General features: G+C 26.7%; 1 protein-coding gene across 1 annotated transcript; it reads left to right on the forward strand.

Annotated features, from left to right (window-relative positions):
* Nucleotides 1-7,178: 7,178 nt before the first annotated feature.
* LOC145838165 (carbohydrate sulfotransferase 1-like) lies at nucleotides 7,179-18,098 on the forward strand. Its single transcript, XM_082945723.1, has 5 exons — nucleotides 7,179-7,269; nucleotides 8,008-8,310; nucleotides 15,975-16,239; nucleotides 16,368-16,673; nucleotides 17,705-18,098. Exons 1-5 carry the CDS (start codon nucleotides 7,179-7,181, stop codon nucleotides 18,096-18,098), a joined length of 1,359 nt encoding a protein of 452 aa, XP_082801849.1.
* The last annotated feature ends 8,555 nt before the right edge of the window (nucleotides 18,099-26,653 follow it).

Consider the following 26,653-nt stretch of genomic DNA (forward strand, 5'->3'; position numbering starts at 1 on the left):
ACTCATCTGCTGAATACCAGCATTCAAAAACTCAGTTACTTCACCGATTTTAAACTTTTCAGCTCTGAAGAACGAAACCACACGCCATTCGTCTAACCCTCTGAAACTTCATTCAAATCGCTGATAATCATCTCTATCATGTTTTCAACATCAAACCAAGTAGAAGGTGCATTACTGATAGTAGTAAACAGTGTCTTCCTTCTGGAAGCACAAAGCACCAAAACTTTTCTTGAAATCTTTTTTCTCAACGTTTCCAGTAAAGACAAATTTTTAAAGTGGTATGTTTGCTTTTCTCAGATAAGGAATACTACTTAGAGATTTGCAAACAGGAGGGCTAGATCTTCTCATAAACTTACGATTTCGAACAGTTAAGCGACCTGATCCATCAACCTTGACAACACATTGATGACACTTCTTCACTTCCACCACCACTTCACTTTTCCTCCACTCGCTAGAAAAGTTACCTATTTGATTTTGTATCACTACATGATCACCGCAGTTCAATCGGTAGCAACAATTTTGTGTTCTCACTTATATTTTCCAGAGACTTAACTTAACGAATACTGAGAGATTCTTCCTTTTTACTCCATACGTCACGCCACATTTTTGAGATCTGCGGGTTATTGTAAGTCATAACACTCTTTCTGACGTAAGGTAATGACTTTTAAAAATTTTGTCCCAAAAGCATCTGTGCAGGATAGTTTACATCCTGGATCAGGCGTATTTTTCTGCGTAAGTAAAGCTTGTACCATTCTGTCGTTATTTAGTTCACCATTTAGACCAACATTTTCAATTAATAATCGCTTAGTGGCCTTTACTGCTAGTTCTACTCTACCGAATGACATAAGATGACATACGATGGTGTATTACCCGTTGTTTTAGAAAATCCTTAGTAACTTTTGCTGAAAACTTTGGAACACCATCTGAAGATATTTTAAATGGAACACCAAAAGTAACATAAATATGACGCAAAGTTTTACATAGTCCTTTTGCACCAGACTCATTTGTACCTAATTTTATTCTTTGTTGTTCTGTCCAACCTGTTAGTCTGTCAGCGGCTACAAAGTAATACTACCCTCTGAAATAGAAATAATCACAGACAATCGATTTTAAAGGGAATTTTTGGAATTAATAGTTCATTTGGAGGTAGGCGAGGATTGCTTTGAGATTTGTGCGGTTTTTGTCGCCATCCAGTGTGTAGAAGTACGATTTTCTGTCCCTGTAGCTCCGTTTTCTTCTTCGCGTTTTTTCGCTCGAACATATTTTTCTTACGACCTCGGCTGCAAACGCGATCAAAATTTTGTGTATACTATCTACCAACCAAAAGTGCATTTGACTTATCAGCATAATTTTGGTGACTTTGATAAACTTTTTTACGGGACTTTATCCAGCATTGTTTACAGGCAGAACACTCAATATACCTCATATTTTTACTGCTACAAACAAATTTATCAGTTGACTTATTAAATATGCTACAAGTTATTTTACCACTTGGTTTCTGTGTGGTTTTCTTTAAAGATTGGTATGAGTAAGCTGAGGCCGTTACAGCGGGTATTGACATCGCATCACGTGCCATCTCTTTTCCTTCAATAAAACCGATTGTCTCATTGACAATTTTCTCATTTAGACTTTCCCATCCTAGCACCTCTTTTCGGATATCTTCATCTGCTAGACCAGTCATTATAACATCTTTTAAGATTATGTTTTACAGCCATCTTTTGGGCAAGTACAGGTGTAAGAGCATGTACTGGCTTTCCCTTTAAAACGGGCAGCAAATGATCTAGTGTTTTCAGTCAAATCCTGTCTTGTGCTAAGAAAGTCTGATCGTCAACAACTGAAACAGGAATGACTGTTAGCTGCTTAATCATGGCTAAAAGCTCTCGCTCACTTAAATTTACTATGTCTGTATGTCCCGTTAGAATAGAATCGCCTATATCTTCCTCACAGCACTGGTACAGTTGCCGACGTTTTTCTACCTCTGTCATCTCTGTGCTGTCTTTAAACATAGTCCATTTTTGCACAAATGTGTTCCAACCTTCTTCATTGCAGTATCTCCCTATTCGAGGACGGTCCATCTTTGGAGGCTTTGGTTTTGAAGAATTTGCATTAATATGAACATTGTTGTGTATGATATACAAAGATGCAACTACAGAAGCATCGACATCTGGTGTTTCATATGTGCAACTCTCAAGAAGGCATTTAATCACAGGCATTGTTGATTCAACTCAGTATGACTTTATCATAAATAAATATCTTTCTTGGTTGAGTTTATTCACAAACTAATTACAAGAATTATAAAGTCTGTAAAACAAAACATAATAATAACTAGCTTAATACTTATAGAATTTTTACATCATTTTAAAGCTCAAATTCTAAGCTTTTTATTAAAGGTATTTTGATGTAGTTTTGGGTTGTACAGCTGAAGCAGGACCCCATTTAAAGCAGCGTGTTTAAAAGCTTAAACTCTAAAACATCAACTTTTTGTACGCTTTATTTTTCATTTTTTAGGTGGGGCAGCAGCTCCAGCGTTCCACCCCTAGCGACGCCCCTGGTGTAGATATATATTTGTATATGAAAAAAATTTAATTATAACAAAAAGTTCAATTGGTTTAGTATAGTTGCTCACTCACAGCACAGCTAAACTAAAGGCATAATTGTTATTTTTAATTAAGGTACAACGTACTAAGGCATTAAGTCTAATTATTAGAAAGTTTAAGAATCTAGATTTAAACACATAAGATATAACTTACTTTTTTTGTTAACAATACTTACAATATGTTTCGTACAACTTATTTTTCATCACTCACCCTAATGATAACGTTGTTATTAAAGAAATATACTGTTGTTATTAAGTAAAACCTTAAACTAAATACGTAAACGTAGTTGTTGTTACTGTGATATAAAACCTTATACCTTGTTTTTATTTACAACTACATATATGTTTGTAATAAACATATCTAATACATAAATACATTAAAAAAATCATTTCTAATATTTCTTATTCTTTCACAGACTTCCTAAAGCTATTTATGTTTTACGAGCAGCGAAAATTATAAATCAGCGAAGTTTTTGTCAAGAAACAAACAGTTGTTTAAGTTCTATTTATATACCTTTAACAAAATAGATTTTGCACAAACTGTTTTACTAAAAAAGTCACATACTGAAGAATTTTTCTAGACGAGCCGGATACATTTTGCTGAAGTTTATTTCAAAAAAACTTGTTTAAATTGATTATTAAACTATTTGACAACTAAAAAAATTAAGATCTCAACAAATAAACAAAGATTATGATTTTAAGCGAACTATTATAGTTTATTGAACGATAAACAAAAACACGCTCAAAATATTTGGTCCTAGGACCTAATGCACGAAGAACCTTTTTCTTACTGAGTCGCACACCACTTGTATACCTTTTAACTTCTTGTCCAAGCCAGTTAGTAAACTACAAAAATAGGTAGAACTACTACTTACACATACCACTACAATTTTAGCAAAACAATACATTTAGACTAAGTTATAATATTAAATAAACTAAAAACAGTTTTGTTTAAAATAAATACATTTTAATGTATGAGTATAAAAGGTCTACTACATGCAAAATTGATTAAATTGACTGTATATTGTTTTTGAACGACAAAAAAAGCGCCAAAAAATTGGGGACGGGTCATATATGCACAAAGGGACAACTAGTAAAAAAATAATTTAGAAAAAAAAACTATCTACCAAAAGTAAGGGTTAGGGGCAACAGTGATAGTAAAAAAAATTTGAAAACAGGAAAAAATAAAGACCAAGGGAATGGGTTAGAAGTGACAGTGATATTAAAAAAATTAAAAAATAAAGTAGAAAAAAAAAACTATCGACTAAGGGTAGACTGATGATTTAAAAAAAGACTTGAAAAAGATAAAACAAAAAAAATTTTTTTAAAATTAAGAAGAATAAAAGTAGTTACTAACCAAAAGCAAGGGTTAGGGGTAACAGTGAAAGAAAAAAATAGTAAACAACTAAGAAAAATTTTAAAACCAGTACAAAAGTGTCCTTTCGTGCATATTCGACACCTACCCTAAAATACTTATTCAAAGGACCCGGTGTACAAAAAATATTTCGGTCATCGAGTCATTTATTACTTAAATTTAGTTTAAGGTCTTGTCAGGGACATTATATATCTTACTTTTACAATAAAGTATTTATTCTTTAAACTATAAATTAGAATTAGCAATAGAATGAACTAAGAACAAAACCTTTTTCTAAATTTTGTCATACAAATTTGGACATTTTTAACAGATAAATATTACGTTTTAAAGCTTAAAAACATGAACTTGAAAGTAAGCAACTTTGGTTAACACCATATTTTATTTATTATATACTTTTTATTTGTTTACTTCAAACTTTAGTTGAAAGCGTGTATTCAACTCACAGAAAAGCCGAGATTTTTTGATTTCATCCAAAAAGATCAGTGAGAAGCTTTTTTAATGCAGGTACTTAGCATATAAAACCTCTCGTAGTAGAAAGTGTAAAAAAAAGGAACACAATTCCAGCAAAGTTACGTGTTTATTATTCATTAAAATTTGTATACGTCCTCTCTACGACGTCTTTACTAACCTATTAAAATTAACCTGATTCTCTGATTATTGTGACGTCACTATGGAAAATAAGAATTTTGCTTTGGAACACGATTCCAGCAAACATTCCATTTTCTGATAACTTTTCAGTTTTACAACTGATTTTATTGCTTTTATACAAATAACCGGGTGCACGACTTTTCATATTCGGACAACTCAAATTGTTATAAAAAAATTTAAAGGGCCATAACTAAAAAAGTAATGCATATTTGTCAAATATAAAAAAACACATATGTAGGTCCTATTAATATCTACAAGCCATTTTTTTGCAAAATAATAAATATTTTTTAAGATATGGCTTAAACAAAGTAAAAAAATATAGTTATCTTAAGTAATTTTGAAATATATTAAACTTTTTTTAAAGATTTTGCAATAAATAAAAAGTTGCTTGTAGGTTTTAATAAGATCTTCATATGTTTTTTTTTTTTTTTTTTCAAATTTATATTACTTTTTGAGATATAGTCTTTTAAATATTTTTTCAATAATTTGAATTGTCGGAATTTGAGTTGTCCGAATTTGAATTTTCATGTAACCAAAACTATTGTGTTGTTTATTATTATCGTTGTTATTAATATTATTGTCAATGCTGATATTATTATTATCTTCATCGTTGTTATCAAAAATTTTTATAATCATCGTAATCAGTTTTTTATTAACATCGTTTTTATTTATGTCCTGTCAATACTGTTAATATTATCTTTATCGTAGTTATCAAAAATTATTAGTTGTATTAAACTTTACAATAAAACTAATTCCAGACACAATGTAGTACTGTTGCAGATGGGTACATTTTCATGTGCTGGAGTGTCAGAAGGACAAAATTTTAAGTCTGACATTTGTATTTAGTTTGTTGTTTTATTTTTTGATAAAAAGTTATACTTCGTAATGTTGTTCAGTTTTGATTAAATTTAATGTAATTGTACATAATCTATACATAACTATAATCATATTTTTATGGTATAATGATATATTAATTATGTTAAATTCGGGTTTTTTGACTTATTTACAAGTGAAACTTTTTTCTTTAAAAACAACGTAATGAATTGTAAAAGTCCTCTTGTGTATCTTCGATACGTAGATGACACTTTTGTCATGTATGAAAATAAACAAGAAAGTTCCAATTTTATAAATTACCTAAATAATCTTCACAAAAACCTTAACTTTACAAAAGAAGAAGAACACAATAATTCATTAAGCTTTTCAGATGTATGTGTCCAACGATCAGTTGATGGGGAAATTTTAACTAAAATCCATCGTAAATTAAATTCAGAAAAATTATATGTTCTGTAGGCATCTTTAGGTCCAGTCAAGCAGAAGTTAGGAGTTTTAACGGATATGGTGAAGCGTTTCACCAGATTTTGTTATCCTTGCTATCTTGAATGCGAGTTGAAAACACTTCAAAATACTTTTGTTTCCCAAGGTTATCCAGGTAACTTAGTTTCGAAAGTTATAACAACAGCAAGAAGTTTAACAACTTTAAAAATGATTAGCGCTTAGAGGTGTCCAGTGTACTTAAAACTTCCTTGCCTTGGTAATATATCTGAGAGGTTTTCTAAGAAAATTTCTTAGTAAATAAACCAGGTTTTCAGCTCTGTTTGTTTAAGAATAATTTTGTATATTGATCGACCTTTAAGTGAAAATTACAAAGATGTTTCTCCCACCGAAGAAAAAAGTAATCATTTATAAACTTAGTTGTAACTGTGGTAGTGATTAGTGGGAAAAACATATCGAAGGTTTCGCGTAAGAATCGATCAGCATGTTCCGAAAATATTGAAAAGCAGCTTTGATGGGCGTTCGCAGAAACCTACGAAAAAATACTTCTCGGCGATTGGGCAACATTTGTTTGACAATCATGAGTGTGCAAAAAATTATAAAAAAGAGAACTTTTCAGTTTTAAGGAGAGTGGAGAACTCTTTTCAGCTACATATTCATTTAATGCCTTATGCATTTAATCTTTAAAGCCAAGTTGATGTAAGCAGAAAAAGTTCGTATACCAAACTAGACTTTTCAAATCCTTATATTAAGTAATTTTACAGTAATTAATTTCTTATAAAATTTTTTAGAAGTGTAGTTTTATTTTAATTTTTATCACTGGTTTATTTTAGTTTGATTATAATCTGACAATTTTTATTAGTACAGCAAAGTTCTTTAGTATAAGGAAATTAGTACAAGAAACAATTCCCCCTCAATGTTGAGTGCAGACTATTAAACCCAGACAAAAACGAGCTTGGGAGGATAAGCAAAAACATCTTAGAAAGAGCTGTGACGAAAATAAGATACGCGTCAAGATTGGTCCAGTGGAAAAACTCATTTGAAGTAATCGAATGGTTCAATAATGTACAAAATAAATCAAAAAAATGCTTTATAAACTTCGATATTGTGAATTTCTATCCCAGTATCACTGAAAATCATTTAACTAACGCTATAAACTTTGCAAAAAAATACACCATAATAGAAGACAGGGACATAAAATTAATTAAGCACACCTGCAAAACAATTTTGACTTTTAACAAAAAAACCTGGATCAAAAAAGATAACAACAACCTATTCGACGTTCCCATGGGCTCCTTCTTCGGCGCCGAGTTATGCGATTTAATCGGACTATATGCATTGAGCAAGCTTGAACCTCTTTATGATACTAAAGAGATCGGTTTGTATAGAGACGACGGCCTTGCAATTATCCAACCAAAAAACAACCAAGATTTAGAAAATAAAAAGAAAAAAACAATAAAAATATTCAGAGATATTGGTTTTAAAATAACGATAGACACCGGTGCAACTATATGCAACTTTTTAGATATAACATTAGACCTTTCAAATAACTTATTTAAACCGTACAAAAAAGAAAACACAGAAATTAGATACATTAATAGAAACTCTAACCATCCTAAAATTATTAAAAAGAACTTACCGGCAATGATAGAAAATAGACTGATTAAATTATCTAAAAACAAAAATATTTTTGATCAAAATGCATGCACATACCAAAACGCTTTAGACAAATCAAATTTTAAACATAAACTGACTTATAAGGAAGATTTTAACAAACAGAAAAAGAAAAGAAACAGAACAAGAAAAATAATTTATTTCAACCCACCATTTTGCGAATCAGTAAAAACAAACATAGGAAAAATATTTTTTGAATTAATCAACAAGCATTTTAATCAGAACAACAGTCTAAACAAGTTAATAAATAACAGCAACTGTAAGTTAGCGTATAGTTGCATGAGTAACATAAAAATGCTAATCCAAGGACACAACAAAAAAACTTTAAATAATGCAGAAAAAACTGAAAATACCGACAAAGTAGAGTCACTATGTAATTGTAGAAACAAAAACTTATGCCCGCTAAAAAACAAATGCCTAACTAATAATGTTATCTATAAAGCTACGGTCACGACGAAAAAAGAATTAAAACAATACGTAGGAAGCACAGGAGGAACTTTCAAGAAAAGGTGGTATAGCCACATAAGAGATATAAAAATTTACAAGGAGAACGGAACCGAACTATCCAAATATATTTGGAAGCTAAAACGCAACAACACTAACTACAACATCAAATGGGAAATTTTACACCACATCGGACACATAAGGAAACCGCAGAAAATCTGCAGGACCTGCTCCTATGAAAAAATGGAAATAGCGAACGCTGACGGGGAAACATCATTAAATAAAAGGAACGAGTTAATATGTTCTTGTATACACTTTAAGAAGCTTTATTTCAAAACTTAAGAGCGTTTTGATAAAAAAATATCTATTTTAATTTGTACAAGTACTTAAACCAATATATAATTACGTCATAATACAATAGCCAAACTTTTTTTTTTAAACGAGTAAACTTAACTTAAAGGTTTAGTTAAAGAGATGTTTTTCTTTGTTAGTTATCTAAAGATTTCACAAGGCCACTAAATGTTAGTAGAATTATTTTTTATTGTATATTTTTTTTTTTTTGTTTGTTTAAGTTTTAAGATTGTATAATTATTAAGTAAAGTGCATTTTCCTAAATTTAGCCTAGCAACATTAAAATCATCATACGCTAATAACTTTAAACTATAGGTTTTAATTAGATTTTACTCAGTTTTTTGTTATACATTTTTTCTTTTTAACTTCTTTTATTTCAAGTTTAGCCTAATGTCTTCCTACTTGTTATCACATAAATTTTTACAGATTTTAAACAACTGAAGATCTCGTTTTTTTAAACGAGTGAAACATTGTATTGTAATAAAATTTTAAAAATTTATCATTGAGTATAAGGATTTAGTTAATTCTTACATTTGATAATTACGTCATTTTATATTTTAAAACTTTAAACTACAGCATTACATATTTTCTTTCAATTTCAATTCAGTTTTATTTAGTAAGATACAGTTTTTGATAAGACTTACTTCGAAAGTACTCAAATAAATTTAAGAAAAAATGAAATGTGTTTGTTATATTTTTTAAATAAGTTATGCACCGGAAAAAGCTGTTCAACTACAAAATCAAACAAAAAAATGTAATTTGAAATATTCATATTTCAGTTTACTTTTTATGTTTACGCTTTGAGAAGTTTTACATGGTACTATAAGCCTTGGTTAAAAAAGAAAATAATAATTTAAGATATATTTCAAAACGTAAATGCTTTTATTAAAAAACTATCTGCAAATTTTATTAAACACAAACTGCATTGCCTTACTAACAATGTAAATGTTTATTGAACACAGCAGAGACGTAGCTATCTCGAAAAAGTCACGAATCTGCAAATATAAAGAATGTTAGGGACGAAGCCTAATGGTGTAATTTACCTCTAATTCTATTGTATTTTGTATCTGTAAGTATGCAGTTATGTTAAAACTTCGAAAAAAATTGAATGCTGAAGGATGAAAGATAACTGCATGCAAGGCAGTTTATGTTGCTTCACATCCCATCATAGGAGGTCCCATTGATTTTTAACATCTAAAATATTGAAAATTTCATCATAAAATCAGCAGCAAATTATGTTTAAACAGATAGTTTGTAAAAATAATCACAAAGCTGCAAAAATATTGGTGGGCAACTTCAAGTATTGGCTATATGTATATATTGACTTCCTCCACATGTATACACCTACTTTAGCTTCCATTCTTTCATTACAGTATTTATTTTTTACAGAACCCTGTTGAAGTGTGTTGATTCGTTAACACACAGAAAGATATGTTGGTACAACAAAGGAAGATTACTGTATATTTTGTTTTTATTTATATTGACTTCCTACAGTTTTGCTAGTTTTAGTTCAGGTATAAAGTTATTTAATTTGTTTGATAAAACTCAAAGTTCTGTGGATGAATCTTGACAGCTCACAGGAAGAAAATTAGTGTTGTTACTAGTTAAAGTTTTTTTTTTTGAATAGGTTTTACGCTTTTTTTTTTACTTTATATTACTGTTATTTAATGAAACTAGCACAAGAATAATAGTCGATAGAAAGTATTAGTTGGTTTTAAAGTTAACAAAAGTATTTTTATCAGTCGTTTTAGTAAATGTACCCATATGTATAGCTCAGGAACGGGTCTAAATTACACGAAGACAAAATTGTACGAGAGAACTAAATTACAGGAAGCAAAAATTTGAACAAGGGAACAAAATTGCACGAAGACGATTTTGCACCAAGGGTCAATTTTGCACGAGTTACATTTTTTGCACGAGAGTAAGAAAAATAAGTTACTGACCGAGGGTAAGGGTTAGGGGTAACAGTGATAGTAAAAATAGAAATAAAAAAATAAGTAATACAAGTTTCTATCAAAATAAAAAAGCTACCGACTGCGGGTAAGGTTTAGGGGTAACAGTGATCATAAAAGAATAATTTAAAAAGAATTAAAAAAAAAGAATAAAGAAAAAAAAAACTACAAAAAAAAATTACCAACTGAGGGTAAGGGTTAGGGGTAACAGTAAAAGAAAAAAAATTGAAAAAAAAAATTAAAATTGATAAAAAACAAAAAATAAATACAAACAATTTAACCCGTGCAAAAATGTTTCCGTGCAAAATTTTGTGTTCAAGCGAAATTGACCCTTCGTGCAAAAGTATCTCCGTTAAGTTTTATCTTCGTGCAATTTTATCCCCTCGTGCAAAAGTGTCTTCGTGCAAAAGTATCTTCGTGCATTTTTGTGCATTCGTGCAATTTTGTCCCCTCGTACAATTTTGAACGCTCGTGCAAATTTGACAGCTACCTATATAGTTCATAGAGACTTATGGTAAAATTTTTTTTTTTTTTTAAACACTTTAGTTTATTGTTAAAGATTTAAACAAAAATTTTTTCTTTAAAACAACCACTTTTCTTTTCATTCATAAAAAAAAGGTACCAAATTTGTAATGTTTTTCGAAATTTAAAAAAGATAACATAGCTTTAGGGAAAATATTTTTCGAAAGTTAATCAGTTTGAAACTTATTTCAAGTTTCAAAATAACTACGAAGTAATTGAGGAAAACTATTTATAATCAAATTTTAATATTTTTTTATTGACTGCTTGAACAAGTTTTATTATAATATGAACAATATAATCCGTTTTAAACATTGTAACGACCAGACAGATTTATTTTATATATTAGGAAGTTGTTATCATATTAAAAAGCCTTATAAAAATAGATTTATTCTAAAAAAGTTATTTCGTTGAGAGAGATATATTGTTTTATTAAATTAACATATTAGTTAATTTTATTAGTAAATAATACGTAAAAAACCAAAAACTTTCAAAATTTTACACTTACACTTATACTCGTTTAAAGTAAACGTAACCTTATTAAGAAAGCAAAAAGATAAAAATTTTACGAATTATAATTACAATAATGCTACATTATGGTTTAAAATCGGTTAGTTGTCTGCTTTAAAACTCGTTTCGCTTGCAAATTGTTTAAGTGGCCACAAAATAATAAAAAATACTTTAGATATTTCAAATAAGTTTTAAAGAGTTCGAGTAAAATGTTGCGTAAATGTTAAATTATGTTTTGCTGTTGACTTAAAGAATGAAAATCTTAGTTTCTCAGAGTCACAAAAATAAAAACACTTAACGGCTCTTAATTTATTGTCATGCAGAGATGATTCCTTTGCTTAATTTATTTAGAAACGAGTGAGCAAAATTGTACTAAACCTAAGTTTTTACGAAGATTTATGTGAAAACCAAAAAACAAATTATGACTTTTCTCAATGTAATTCTTATTTTTTTTTGTGAAATACAACTGTTTGTAATTATTAAATCGTTCTAAGTTAATTTAATTAAATAGTAATTATTACTATAAATTTTCAGCTAGTCAAGACAGCTGGTACGCTCGTATTTAGTACAATCAACAAAAACATCGGCGAAAGTCAATCTTTGTTAAACTTGAGCTTGTCTCACGGCAAACGAAAGTCCAGGCTTCTGCTGTGCAGACTTTTGCCGATATTTTTATTGATTGTACTTAGTACGAGCGTACCAGCTTGTATCTATTGAAAGCTTGTTGTCCGATAATCGAATTGCCATGGTCAACACTTTGTATAAATTTTCAGGATTTGAACAATAATACTAAAGTTGTTTTTAAGTACTTAAAGCTATATGAAATAGTAGTAATATAAAACTTTATAATATAAGTAATGATTAGGACTAAATTACAAAAAATGTAAAGTAAAATACGAAATAAAACACAAACTACTCACGATAAGATCTAAAAAAGAATTGAACTATAATATAAAAGTTGTTTTTATTCCTTTTTTGGATCTTATCGTGAGTAGTTTGTGTTTTATTTCGTATTTTACTTTACCTTTTTTGTAATTTAGACCTAATCATTACTTATATTATAAAGTGTTATATTACTACTACTTTATATAGCTTTAAAAATTTTAAGTTGGAATTAATAATAAATAAATAGGATTTCATAGTAGTTTAAAAAACTTTTTCAATTTTAGTTGAAACTTATCTTTTAAATTTATTAACTAACGGTTGATGGCTTACTCCCTTTTCACAATTTATAAAAAACGCATAAAATACAAAATATTATATAACAGTTATTAGATAGTAACTACAATACTGAATAGTAAATAATTTTATTCACCTGCTTCATATTTTCTTGCAGTATTTATTTTCTATTAAAGTGTTTGTGGAACTGTGTTAACTTGTTTAATGCAGAGAATTTTTTGTTTAATAAAGAAAAAGTACAGAGCAAATTGTTTTTGTTCTGTAAATTATAAATTAAAAATAAAAGTTGGTGTTTATTTTCAAATAATGACAAGTTCTTTTTTTTTTTTTTGATTTGCAGAAAGTCTTTTAATAAAATTATTTACCTTTTGAAATATATCTTAAATTATTATTTACTTTTTTAACCAAGGCTTATAAAGTATGAAAGCTAAACTGATATAAAAACTAACTTACATTAATAATTAATTTCTCATCCGTTAAATAATTTATTCTGTAATTAGTACAACAAATTCCTTAAAAATTCTAGCTTATAAGATATCTTGTTATATTTAAGAGAATTTTTTTGCTTTAATCTTCTTTTTTTTAGACGAATATCTTTATTAAGTAGCACAACAGTGTGTAAAGTAGTTTTAGTGTTACAAAAACACTTTGAAATATCAAGTTTGTAGCTGTTGTTTATTGAGAGTCAAGTCAAGACTTATAGCCATTTCACTTATTTAGAATCCGCTTAAAATATTTGATATTATCTTTTATTTTATTAAAATTTGTTAAAAGCTCTTAGATTGTAGAACTATTTCAGTAAAAGTTTTAAATTTGAAACAAATTTGAAATATTTATTGTATCTCTAAAATTAAAGCAAAGCAAAGGATTGTTTGAGTAACTACTTAATGAACTATAAATATGTACTAATTATTTTGTTAAACGATCAAAATTTGTGTTTAATGTTGATATCTAGTTTAACTTTTTATAAGTTTAAAAAAGAGGTGCTTAAGATTGATTTTTCATTCAAAAGAATTAATTACAAATTCAGGCAGTTACTAAGTTTTACCACTGAACAAATTGTCAAACTACAATTTTGCAACTAAAAGATAAAATAACAAAACATGCATAAACTTGTAAAAATTTTAGTCAAAAAAATTGTAATAATTTATTATTTTGTAGAGAAACAATTACAGTGTTTCACCGCAAAGCGGATTTTCAAATTGTAAATCTACAAAAAAATAGAAGGGTAAAAATGACAAGCGTTGGTTTGTCTATGGAATTTTTACAGTAACAATATGAAATACTCGATTGAATGGAAAATAGTAGAATCGGTAAATCTAACACAAACTATACTAACATGTGCACTATATACTATATATTGTCCTGAACAAGACGTTAAAAAGTATCCGTAATGTGTGACCCGATAACCGAAAGGTTCTTCGTGCACCAGATCCTAGGAACAAACATTTTGAGCGTATTTTTTATCCAATATTTATTTCAACAGTTTATTACAAGCAAAACAATGTTTCACTCCTATACTTGCATATAGGAGATCCTCAGTTGTTGTAAATAGGTCTGAAAAAATTTTTTTGAACAAAATAAATGGAAGTGAAACAAAAATAAAAACTAAAAACTAATGGTTTAAGAGCAAAAATAAATCTTAACTATACTAAACTTAAGTAAAAAAATTTTTTAGTTTATGTTACGCTTTTAAGAATTTTGTTGGTAAGATAGACAATAAGGCAATTTAACAAAAATTTTCTAACTTTGTAACTAAAGTATATTAATTCAAATTGTGCGCCAATATAGTTACGTCATAAACCTAACTTTGAAATTTTTATCTTTAAGTTTAAACAGTCAATTTGTAGCATTATCAATTGCAAATATTGTGTTTAGTATTCTTTTTGTTTTTTCTGGCAACTAACTTCAATGTGAGTCATGTTTTACTATTTTAACGTATATAGCACTATATATTTTTTTGTCTATCTTACCAACAAAATTCTTAAAAGCGTAACATAAACTAAAAAATTTTTTTACTTAAGTTTAGTATAGTTAAGATTTATTTTTGCTCTTAAACCATTAGTTTTTAGTTTTTATTTTTGTTTCACTTCCATTTATTTTGTTCAAAAAAATTTTTTCAGACCTATTTACAACAACTGAGGATCTCCTATACGCAAGTATAGGAGTGAAACATTGTTTTGCTTGTAATAAACTGTTGAAATAAATATTGGATATAAATCTCCTTAAAGACATTTAAGTCGAGAACTTTAAATTGTTTGATTTAGAACAAGTTACAGTATTTTTTATCCTTCAATAAGCTAACTATACAGATTTTTTAGATTTTATTTTAATTTTATTAACATTAAAAATCCAACCCTTATTCTACCTTTTACTTAACAAATATTTTTGGAAAAAGCTTATTTATTTTACATCATAACATAACTGTGGTAACAACAACAATAATGATTAAAAAAAAAATTAAGTGTTTACCACTCTTTTCTTTCTTTTAAACAACATTACATTATAAATTAACCATATGAAAAATGAGTTTATTAATAATTGCTAACTCTACAATTTCTAACTTTATAAAGTTTTTTTTTAATCCATTAGATTTCAATACCTCACTATGTACCGTAATTTAATTGTTTGTGTTTAGAGCCTATAATTTAATAGTTCTTATTTAAAAAATTTTTTAGCATTGATTTTTATATTGATTCTGTTTTAACCATAATTTCAATTTTTTTTGTCAGGTTCTCAAAAATGTTTAAAAAAATAAACTATACTTGAGCAATTAATCTTGAGCCACTTATATGTATACTTCACTATTCTTTATTTTCTTTTTATTTAGGAATACACTAGTTGTTAATTAGTATTTTTAATCTATTTTTATTATTCGTTTAATTTTACGAGATATCAGAAACATTAAATAAAAAGATGTTTGTTCATTTATGTTTCTTCCTAGCAGAGCTTTCTAAAGTAAATTTTACAAGTACAAATTCGAGTTTTGAACATAGTTTTTTTTGATTTAAAATTTAGTACTAAAGAGGAAAAAGTTAGTATTTTAAAAATAAAGGCCTAACAATTTAGACTAAAAGTAAATAAATTCTTTTTTTAATCCAAGTAGATACATATCTTGTTTTAGTAGAAGAAAATAAATGTGAACTAGATAGTTTATAACAAATAAAAATGTGTATAGGCTTATATCAAAATCTGACTTAACCCAAGTTTAATTAATTAAATTGTATGCTATAAATCGAAACATCAATAACAAATATCATTAACTATTGCTAAAACCTAGTTTTATTTCAGGTTTTTTAGTTACATACATAAATGAAATATCCTAAATTTCACATCACTTTTCTTGTCACTGTAATAGTCATCATATACTTGCATGTTTTATATTACAACCACCAGGATAGTTTAGATAAAAAGTTTTCAGAACTAAAAGACTCATTACTTTATAAAAATTCAGTTAAAAGTACAAAAGCTGTACTTTTGGTTTCGCAATGCCGCTCTGGTTCAAGCATTTTGGGGGAGCTATTCAATCAAAGAGTTAATGTATCGTACTTGTACGAGCCTCTGTACCCTTTTCGTGAAAAGGACTTCTTTCAAACTCCTGTTAGCCTAAAAGAAAGTTCGGTAGCCGCGTTAAATGCAATGATTAAATGTGATTTCTCAAAATTGCCACAGTTATACGAAGAGGCATACCGATTTACTAAACAGCCTGACGATGAGAGGTTTGTAATATTTTAATCTTTTTTGATTTTCATTATTTCTGTTATTTTGTGATTATTATCTATTCTTTGTACAGTTTAAATTACACTATTTGAATTTGGGTCTCAACTGTTGTTTTTTTAACCAACAGATGTTTGTCAAACAAACTGTGCTTTGCAACTTGCGCCAAATGTAGTAAGTTCCTACAAAGAGATGCAAAAGAAACCAAATTAGTTAGAAGCGATGGTTTTGTTTATCTTGATAAACTAAACAGCCATTGCAAAAAAAGCTTATTTTTTGCCGCTAAACTTAACTACTTGAGAAACGTAGAAAACATCGCATCGCAAATTAACTCAGACGAAATTAAAGTTATAGTACTTGTTAGAGACCCTAGAGCAATATTAAACTCGCTTTTAAAATCTAGAAAAATATCCGTTTGTGACACTGATTGCATTAAGTAAGTTCTTACTTTGTTATAAACTTATAAATAAAAAACTTTTAAGCTTTTTGCCAATGCATAAAGTATTACTAGTTCCTCAAAAAAAAATTGTACTTTGAAAAGTTCTTACTTTTAAAATACATTGTTTTAATAATACTTTTCTACTACTTTTACATTGATCAATAAAGATATAAACCGTAAGTTTAAATGTTTCAAAAATTTTAGTCCTAAGTGTTAATTTTTTTAGTTGTTTATTATTTTATTTGGAAAACATTTATTATTAGCATTTAATAACTTATTATCAATCTTATTTATAATAAAAACATTTTGTTTAGCTAAACAATTGTGTTAAAGTTATATATACATATTTTAATACTTCTTTTTTAATTTGACAACGTTACAAGGAAAATTTTATTTTTATTTAAAACTTATAAGTATATATATATATACCAACATGATGCAATATTAAAGTATGTTTACCGGTATTTTTTTTAAACTGCTTCTTTGATAGCTAGAGTATCATCAAAATATTTTGTACTAACTTATGTTCGAAAACAGCTCTAATTTTATAAAATTGAAACAAGGACTTTTTTTAGTTTTTGTAAAATTACTAAATAAAGAAAACTAACTGTTCAAAAACTACGTTTTTTCAAGTTACTATTTTACTACGTATTTTTCTTACTATATAAATATAAAACTCATATTTTTAAACTTTGTAGCAAGTTTCATAATTGCATATTTAAAAAAGTTGTTCCAAAAACTGCTAAGAAAAATATGTAAACTGACAAAGTTTAGTTAGTAATTGAAATTAAAATTATTTAGAATTATTATTCAATTAATACAACTTTGTACAGAATTTCGAGCTAAACTTGTAGTCTTAATGGTTTTTCTAATCATTATAAACATTTTGTACTTATTTTACTGTTAATCATATTTAATTACGACCGCTATAAAGTTTTGAATATAGTCTAAAATTCTTGCTGAGTTGTATTTAGAAATATATTTTTTTATGTGAAATATTATGCTTTTATCTAAAAAAAACTTTTCAGGAAAGAGGCTGGGATTATTTGCGATCGTTTAGAGAAAAACGTACTCTACAAACTTGAGTCTCAAAACAGTAGGATGATGATAGTTAAACACGAAGATTTTTCACTCCGACCGGTTTTTTGGACTGAAAGTATCTATAACTTCATTGGATATCCCACAACAAAAGATTTGATTGACTGGGTTAAAACAGCAACTTCGAATGGGAATTTCCACAACCAAGGCAGTACTAAACGTGTATCTTCTGAAGTTATTTACTCTTGGAGAAAAAGTTTATCATTTGAAAAAGTAATTGCTGTACAAGACGTGTGTAAACTTGACTTGTTGAAATACAAAGTGTTCGATTCTGAAACTGAGCTTCGTAACTTAAAAATACCTTCTTTTCAATCTTTTAACTAACAACTTTTACTATAATCAAACTCAGTTTTGACCTAAACAATATCTACTTTTTTTAACCAAAAAAGTTGTTCAAAACTTTTTATTGTAACCAAATATAGTTTTAATTTTGTTATAGTATTTAGATTCAATTGCTAGTTCAACTATTTAGAAAAAATTTAAATTGAAATTGATTTTAGACTTAAAATTTAGATGAAATTTAATACTTTTGAAGTACTTTATATTATTTTTTTTTTCATTAAAATTTTTCAAATAGAATGCGAAATGTTCTAGTTTTTTATTAATACACTAGAAATTGAATCAATAGTACTCAATTTTTTGTTCAAGTTACTGTTCAAGGTTATTTTAAGCTAGAATGAAATAAACATAACCAGTTGTATATATATTATTTGGGTAGCTGTCTAAATTGCGCGAGCGTACAAAATTGCATGAAAACACAAAATTGCAGGAAGATACTTTTGCACGAAGACTAATTTGCACGAGAGCACAAAATTTCACGAATATAAAATTGCACGTAGACAAAATTGCACGAAGGTTTATTTTTGCACGAAAACACTTTTGCACGAGGGGATATTTTAGCACGAGCAGACAATTTTGGACGCAGTAACTTTTGCACGAAGGGTCATTTTTGCACGAGTGACAATTTTGCAAGAAGGGTCAATTTTGCACGGGTTTTGTTTCCTGCCCAGGGACGGGTCAGAATTGCACGTAGAAGTTTTTGCACGACGGGACAAAATTGCACGAGAAGACTCTTTTGCACGAATTTTTTTATTATTATTTAATAAAATAAAAACTCAGAATTAAAAAATGTAATAACTAAATAATAATAAAAATTAAAAAAAAAAAAATGGTAAGTTAAAAATCACAAATCAAAAATAATAAATAAATAAATAATTAAGTAAAAAATAACAAATCAAATAATAATAAAAAAAAGAAAAAAAATAGTAATTACTATTGAAAAAAAAAAATTATAAAAAATAATAAATAAAATTTTAAGTAGATTAAAACAAAAAAAAAATCAGAAATAAAAAAATCAAACAACTAAATCATAAATAAATTAAGAAAAATAAAGAAGATTTATATAAATAAAAAATTAAATAATAAATACATAAAATAAAAGTCCAAATAAAAGTTAATAAAAAAAGTCACAATAAATGAATTAAATAAATTGAAAAAAAATTATAATAGTTTAAAAAATTCAAAATGAAAAAATTTAATAATCAAACAAAAAATCAATCAAAATTAAATTATATAAATAAAAACAAAAACTAGATTATAAAATTATATTCTAGCCTTTATCAAAATATAATTACCAAAAAAAGTTTTGTTTATATTAATAAATGTTTTTTTGTTAAAAATAGGAATTAACTAATGGTAGCTGTTGGTTTCATTTTATTTAAAAGCTTGTATCTCCTTTTTCTTCTAAAAAAGCAAGAAGAAAATAGCTTCTGACAGTGCTTTTTTACAAGTCTGGGTTAGATAAAGAGAGAAAAAAAGAGCAGCAGAAACTTAAAAGCTAATTAGAGTAAAACGCGTACAAATAGTGATGCAACTACGATAAAGTTTAGACAAATAGAAAATAATAAAGTATAAATTATGTTTCTATTTTTAGAATCCTTAGATTTTGTAGATACAAAAACAAATAACAGTAAATTGGCAGACCTTGCAAGATTTTCAATCAATAGATCTCAAAATTTCAGTATTTTTCACCCTATAGAGCAGAGATCGGCAAACTGCGGCCGCGGGCCATTTGCGGCCCTTGAAGGGTCAATCTGCGGCCCGCGAGCACGTTATTTTTTAAATTGAATGCGGCCCGCGAAAGAAATTTCTGCGGCGAGCGATCATGTAAATATGGCCTGCTGAGCAAAATATATTCTAAGTTCAATTTTTTAAGGTAAAAATGTTGTAGTTTATTTGAATTTTATTAGTTTCATTTGAAGTCCTTGTATAACATTTTGAAACTATTAAAAGGCTTCACTGCTTTAAGTTAAAATTGTAATAAAGACAGATTAGCAATCGAGTTGTGTTTTTTTTCTCGGTTTCATAATAACTTTTTTCTTACAATAACAAATTATAGTCTGTAAAAAACAGTCTTTAAAGTACTTAAAAGTTATTTATATAACACCTATTAAGTAAATGAATAAAATGCAAATGTTTTCCCTGTGTACAAAAGAAATGTTAACAAAAATGTCATTTCTTTACAGTTTATATATTTTCTTTAGTATGTAACTTACACCTAAGATATTTTGTCACTATATTTAAGTGTACACAAAATCATTAAAAGTAAGATAAAATGGTTTGTTTTATTTAGATTTTAACACATTTTAAATGTTTTCTGTGCACTTTACTTTAATTTCTATGCAGACTAATGTCACAGAAATGGTCATTCTTAGACCACTTTTAAAACAATATTTAAGTTAAATTAAGTTTAATTTAAGCATAATTTTCAATCATAATTGTTTTTGCATATAATATCTAAGAATGTACAGACACATTTAAATCAATAAATATGACATAAGTAAACTAGTTTTTGTTCAGTATAAATTTTAATTTTACAAACAAAACTTTTTGGCAATTTAAGTTAATTTCTTTGCATTTTATTGCACACTTAAATACACAGATGATCTTTTTTGGAAAAACCTATTTAATACAAACTAGATTTAGGAATGATAAATTTGTTGAGTCTGTGTATTATTAATCAAAATTGTTTAAATTTAAGCAAATAAACAACTTAACATTGTTACACACTCAGACTAAGTCAGGCTAGTTTATAAACCTTTCGAATATCATGCAAGTTTAGCCGTTTTTCGGTTTTTGACTTAAACTGTTTTTTTTTCTAAAATGTAACGAAAGTTTTTTGATCAGTCAGGCAAGAATTTTTGCTTTGAAGAGTGGCAATGTAAACTTATGATGTATGTTTCGTTCATTTCACAGCTTTGGTTTTAATCATGATATATGTTAAGTTTTAAGTCTTGCAGCTGCTATAATTAGAAATATAATTTTTATTATTGTTTACATATAAATGTGAACAATTATTGTTGCCAAAAAACTTTGAATTTTGAAAAAACTTGAAATTTGACAATTTAAGCTAAAAAATCTAGATCTTGAGAATTTTCGAAAATACCTTTAAGTTTTAAACTATTTTTACATGTAAATTAATGAAATTTTGACTTTACACAAAAGATCTATCATTTAATACGTTTTTTGTTCTCAAAAATTTTATTTATTAAAAAACAAATTTTAAGTCGCCAAACAGTATCTTTTAAATTTGCTATACTATTTTAGACATTTTTTTACTTCACACTTATTTTATACTAAAAATAGACTAAAAAACTTGCATTTTTAAAAACATGGAATAAATTTAGAAAACCTGGAAAAAGTTTCTTAAAAACCTTAGGCAGCCCTGAAACTGTTTATATTCTTTCTAAGAGTTAAAAATAGCACAATTATTCTTTGTTTGACATAAGTTTTTTATAAGTTTTCTGTGTGTTTTTAATTTATTTCTACGCACATCAATGTGCAGAGATGCTCATTTTTAAACCACATTTTTAAATAATACTTAAATAAAATAAGTTAGTAAAAATACCTCAAATAAATATTTTTAGATGAGCAGCATTTGTTGTTGCTTTCATCTTAATAGATCGATTAAAGTCCTAATTTGATTTATTTAACTTTAAAATATCAGAAATTTCCTTAAAGCGACTTTTTGTTGTCACTGAAGAAATTAACACAAAATTTTTACTACAACCAACACAAGTTCTTTAAAAAAAATTCAAATCTAAACGGTGTCTCCTTTGGAGTATTTACTTTTGCTTCTTTATAACTTACCTTGACAATTTTTTCTGATAAGTTTGTAGTTACTGAAGATAATAGTATGCTTTGTTAAAAGTGACTTAAGCAATTTGTTTTTTTTTTTTCGTTTCTCGCAACAACTCCTAACTAACGTTTTGTGATTTTTATAAATCGTCTTATTTTTCTAATATACTCTTTTTTATAAGCAATGTTTTTATTGCAGATAAAGCAATAAATAATTTCTACAATTATTTTCTATATTTCGTGAGTTTTATTTAAAACAGGGCTGCCAAACAAACAAACAAACTAGTAGAAAAATTCACACTTGTTTAAACCTATTTAAGACATTTTAGAAAACTTAGGTGTACGTGTGTATTTTTTATTTCAAACACTTTGAATAAATCTTTGAATTATCAGAATAGTTTTTATGGCTTTAGTGAAGTTTACTAATTATAATTTTTACAGTTCGTTCTAAGTATTTTGTACTTTGTTATGATTATACTTTAGTTAAATATTAAAGCTTTTGTGTTTTCAAAGCAAGTTTTTCGCTTTTTTAACTTTTAATAAACTCAGGCTGGTTTTATGTAATTTAGACATTTTTGCTTTAAAAGTGAGAACCAAGTAAACGACTAATTAATTGTTAATAAGAAATTTTATTAAAGTGTTTAAGCATTAATTATGCTAAAAAATTCTTATAATTTTCTACATAACATATAAGTATTAAATTTTTTTAATTAAAAGTGCAATTTATTTAAAACAAAAATAAATTTCAACAGTTGAAAATTTTTAAAATATGAAAAAGTGGTTGACAATATAAAAAATATATAAAAGTGACTTATAGATGGTTTTAAAGCTTGGTTTTTATAGAGAGTTAGGTTGTAAGTAAAAAAAATATATTAAGTTAACCTTATTAACTTTTAATGATAGTACATAGTTATCAAGTCTTGAGTATATTAGTTTATGAAAATTTTATTCCACTAAATATGTATAATTTTAATAAGTATTCTATATGTAGCTAAAAGTCTTAAAAAATAATAAAATGATTTTTTTTTGTTAGTATCACTAAAACTGCGGCCCGCGAAGATTTTGGAAACTTGAAATTTGGCCCGCGAGCACCAACTGCCTGCCGACCCCTGCTATAGAGCCTAAATCTTAAATACGTTATATATTTGTAGTAGAAAGAACTCTTTTTTTTACTTTAAGACTTTGTATTTAATATCTACTAAACATTTACAAGCTTTTAAAAATCTAAATAAATTAAAACATGAGTTCAATTTGTCTAATCTAATTTTTAAAACAAAGGTGTTTATGCATTAGAACTACACAGCCATAACAAAACTTTCTATACAATGCACAATTAAAGTTTCATCAGACGGATTTTTTTCCTTTCTAAGTTTACCTAATTGTCTCACTATTTTGCATGCTAGTTTTTTTCTGTGCAAAAGTATTTTCGTGCAATTTTGTCCCTTTGTGCAATTATGTACTCTCGTGCAACTAAAACGGGTGGCTTGGCGTTTAGCCAACAGATCTTTCGCTCTATTGAGCACAAAAGATAGCTTTTTTTAATGAAGTAAAATCATTCAACCGTATAAATTGATGCTAACAGCTAAACAGTAAAACACAACATAACATTTTTGAGTGAAACAATAAAATCTTATAATATTTGAAGTTATAAACAGTAGTAATGGTGACACAGTTAACAGCAAATAGATAAATAAAATTGGTGTTAGCCTAATCTAAGAATGTGATTATAGTGTGAATATTATAAAATTTTAAGTCCATTTGTTTAGTTGAAGTTCTCATTATTTATAAATGTGTTAAATTTTCTTTACAAAATTAATTGACCCCTCCCTATAATAGCCTTAGTAACATTTTGTTTGTTTCTTTGTTCATACAATTTATCTGCCTTTATGAAATATTTTCAAGTATATTGCTTTAAAAAAGATGCAGGATATCTATTTTTAGTGAACATTAAATTTCAGCAAGGTAATTTAATTAGCCCTGTTTTATATCAGCAGAGCTAATTTGACTCCTTTAGTGACATTTTAAAAAAACAAGTTTTAAAGAAACCAAAATCTAGATTCAAAACTTTTTGAGTTAAAAGGTGAGTACCAGCAGGTGTGGGCCCAGCAGAATACCAATTGACATTTAAAAATATGACAATGCTAGGTTTTGAACCCGCACAGTTGGGATATGACTGTCCTGAAGCCTTACGCCTTAACCGCTCGGCCATCGGGACTTGCTAAAGTTATCATATTTAGCTTTTATAAATCTAGAAATTTTTCCCAAATTTCTGCACTGCAATTATATTCTTAGATGTAAGTTCAAGAAATTATGCTAAAACAATTAACTATATGTCTATTTGGCTAAAATTACTAAAAAACTAAATAAAAAATGAATTCATAAAACAAACATAAGATACGAACTTATTTATTTTTAAAATAATTTGTTTACAACAACATTAAAGTCATTTTAAATGTTCTTTTGTGTTTGTTTAAGCCTAAAAGTTCATTTATTGTAAATTTTTTTATTAAACATGCTAAACTTACATATTTTAACTAGTTTTCTAACTTATGTGATAAAAACCTCTACTTAGGACGTTTTAAAAGTTTTTTTGTATTTATTTTTACCAAAAAGTTTGAACTTTGTAAGATTATCTTTTTTATAACTGCTTACCAAATCATTTTAAATTGTTTGTTGTCATAGGAAATTATATTACCTATACAAACTGTTACTAAGTTTAACTGCTGAACAGATTATTAAACTATCTGAATTGTAATATATGTTGTCAATAAGGATTGTAGGTAGATATTTTTAGGAAAAGTTACTTTCTTTGTTAAGTACAGTATTTGTTTTTTTTTTTTTCATAAAGCTTTCTTTAAAATAACTTTAAAGACGCTTCAATTGTGTTTTTGTTTCTGTAAAAAAGTTTATTTATTGTAAGTTTATATATTATACCTGCTTAAACTAAAGTTTCATTTTTTTTTGTATTTTTTGTGCTAAAAACCTCTACATAAGAGGTTTTATAAGCATTTTTACGTTTTTTGTTACTAAAAAGTATAATTTTTTTTTTTGTTAAAACTGTTATCTTTAAATTAAAACTGTCTGTCTAATTTATGTACTAAAACAATATTTTAGAATTTTGGATTCTATAACTTTGTTTTCGTGTTTATAAAACCTTAAAAGTATATTTATTCTTATATTCTCTACTTAAATTGCCTATAAAGCCATGCCTCGACCAATAACTAATGTTAAATATGTACAAAAGGGTTCTACTAAGTACGTTTAAACAGTTTTTTAGGTTTATTTTAAGTGAAAGACTAATTATTGAAAAAGTTTAATTGAAACTTTTAAAATTATTACTTATAACTACTAAAAATGAGTTCTAGTTATTACGTTTAAAACTTTTTTTTCTTTTATTTTAAACATAAATTTATTAAAGTTATTTTTTATTTAAAATTAATTAAATTCCAACCTTTTAATCTATAAATTTGTTTTATTACGTTTCTACAGTTTCTTTTTTTGTTTTAAGAAAAAAATTATATTTGTTCACCAGTTTTAATAATTTTTACATCTTAAAGTGCAAACTTTTTTTTAAAAATACAATTTATCATTATACTTTAAATAAGTAAATGCTACTTTTTATTAGTTTTTATTTAAAATAGAAACAATTAATAAATAATTATATGTTAAAAATATCCCTTTGCGTATTTAAATTAACTAAAAAAATATAATACGTTAATTAATGCTTTTATTAAAAATATTTCAAAATCGTGTAATTTTATTTTACATTAAATGTAGAAAAATTATAAAAGTTTTTGTTTAAAACTTTTAAATCGATATTATAAGTCTTATTAAACAACAATTATTTTATCTTAGTATTTAATTTATATATAAAATAATTTTGAATAGGTAAGGTTGATTTTTACATGTAATTTTTAAACAAAATAATATTTATTTAGATATTTTAACCTTTAGATCAACATAACTAATTTGTACAAATAGCGAAAGTTAGATAAAGTATAGTGTAAGAATACATTAAAAAACACTTGAAAATATGCCTGTTTAAAACTGATATTTAAACTTAATTTTTCCAACTCGCATTGGTTTCATCGCTATTTAACTATTTACGATAATAAACTTTCATATTAGATAACAGTAAGCTTTTTTTAAACGTTGAATACTTTCTTCAAAAAAGCTATTTTTTGTGCTCAGTAGAGCGAAGGATCTGTTGGCTAAACGCCAAGCCACCCACTAAAACACCTACCCGTGTATTTTTTTTTTTTAATATTATTTTAATTCATATTGAAGTTTAGTATAATTTCAATTTAATTTAAGTTTACACCAATACATGTTTATTCTTTAATAGGGTTATTTTAACTATAATGAAATTCTAGTTTCATTTTTATTAAAATATAAAAAAATTATATTAGTTTTTAAACACAATATTTTTTTTCAATAAAAAAAAATTAAAAAAAAAAGAATAAATAAAATAAAATGAATTATACTAATACATGCTTATTGTTTTTATTTTTTAAAAACAATAGCTACACTACCGTGTCTGTTTTTTTTTTCTTTGTTTGAAAAGTTTTTTTTTCATTTAAGAGAGAGGTTTACATTATTTATTGTTTTTAAAGATAAATTTAATTTATATTTTCTCTTAAACAAAAAACAATCTTTGTTTTTAAATTAAAAGTTAGGGCAGGTGGAATTGCAAATGATGAATTTTACTTGCTTGACCCTCAAAAAACGTATATAGTTGCAGA

Source organism: Thalia democratica, chromosome 1 (assembly GCF_965202585.1).
Source record: "Thalia democratica chromosome 1, ktThaDemo2.hap1.1, whole genome shotgun sequence".
Lineage (NCBI taxonomy): Eukaryota > Metazoa > Chordata > Thaliacea > Salpida > Salpidae > Thalia > Thalia democratica.

What these genes read in the sequence shown, in the direction of transcription:
- LOC145838165 (XM_082945723.1), top strand. Translation starts at nt 7,179, where the DNA reads ATGGGCTCCTTCTTCGGCGCCGAGTTATGCGATTTAATCGGACTATAT. An exon ending in TAAAAGGAACGAGTTAATAT is followed by an intron (nt 8,311 to 15,974) that starts GTTCTTGTATAC and finishes ATAAAAATTCAG; the next exon opens with TTAAAAGTACAAAAGCTGTA. An exon ending in TGTGACACTGATTGCATTAA is followed by an intron (nt 16,674 to 17,704) that starts GTAAGTTCTTAC and finishes AAAACTTTTCAG; the next exon opens with GAAAGAGGCTGGGATTATTT.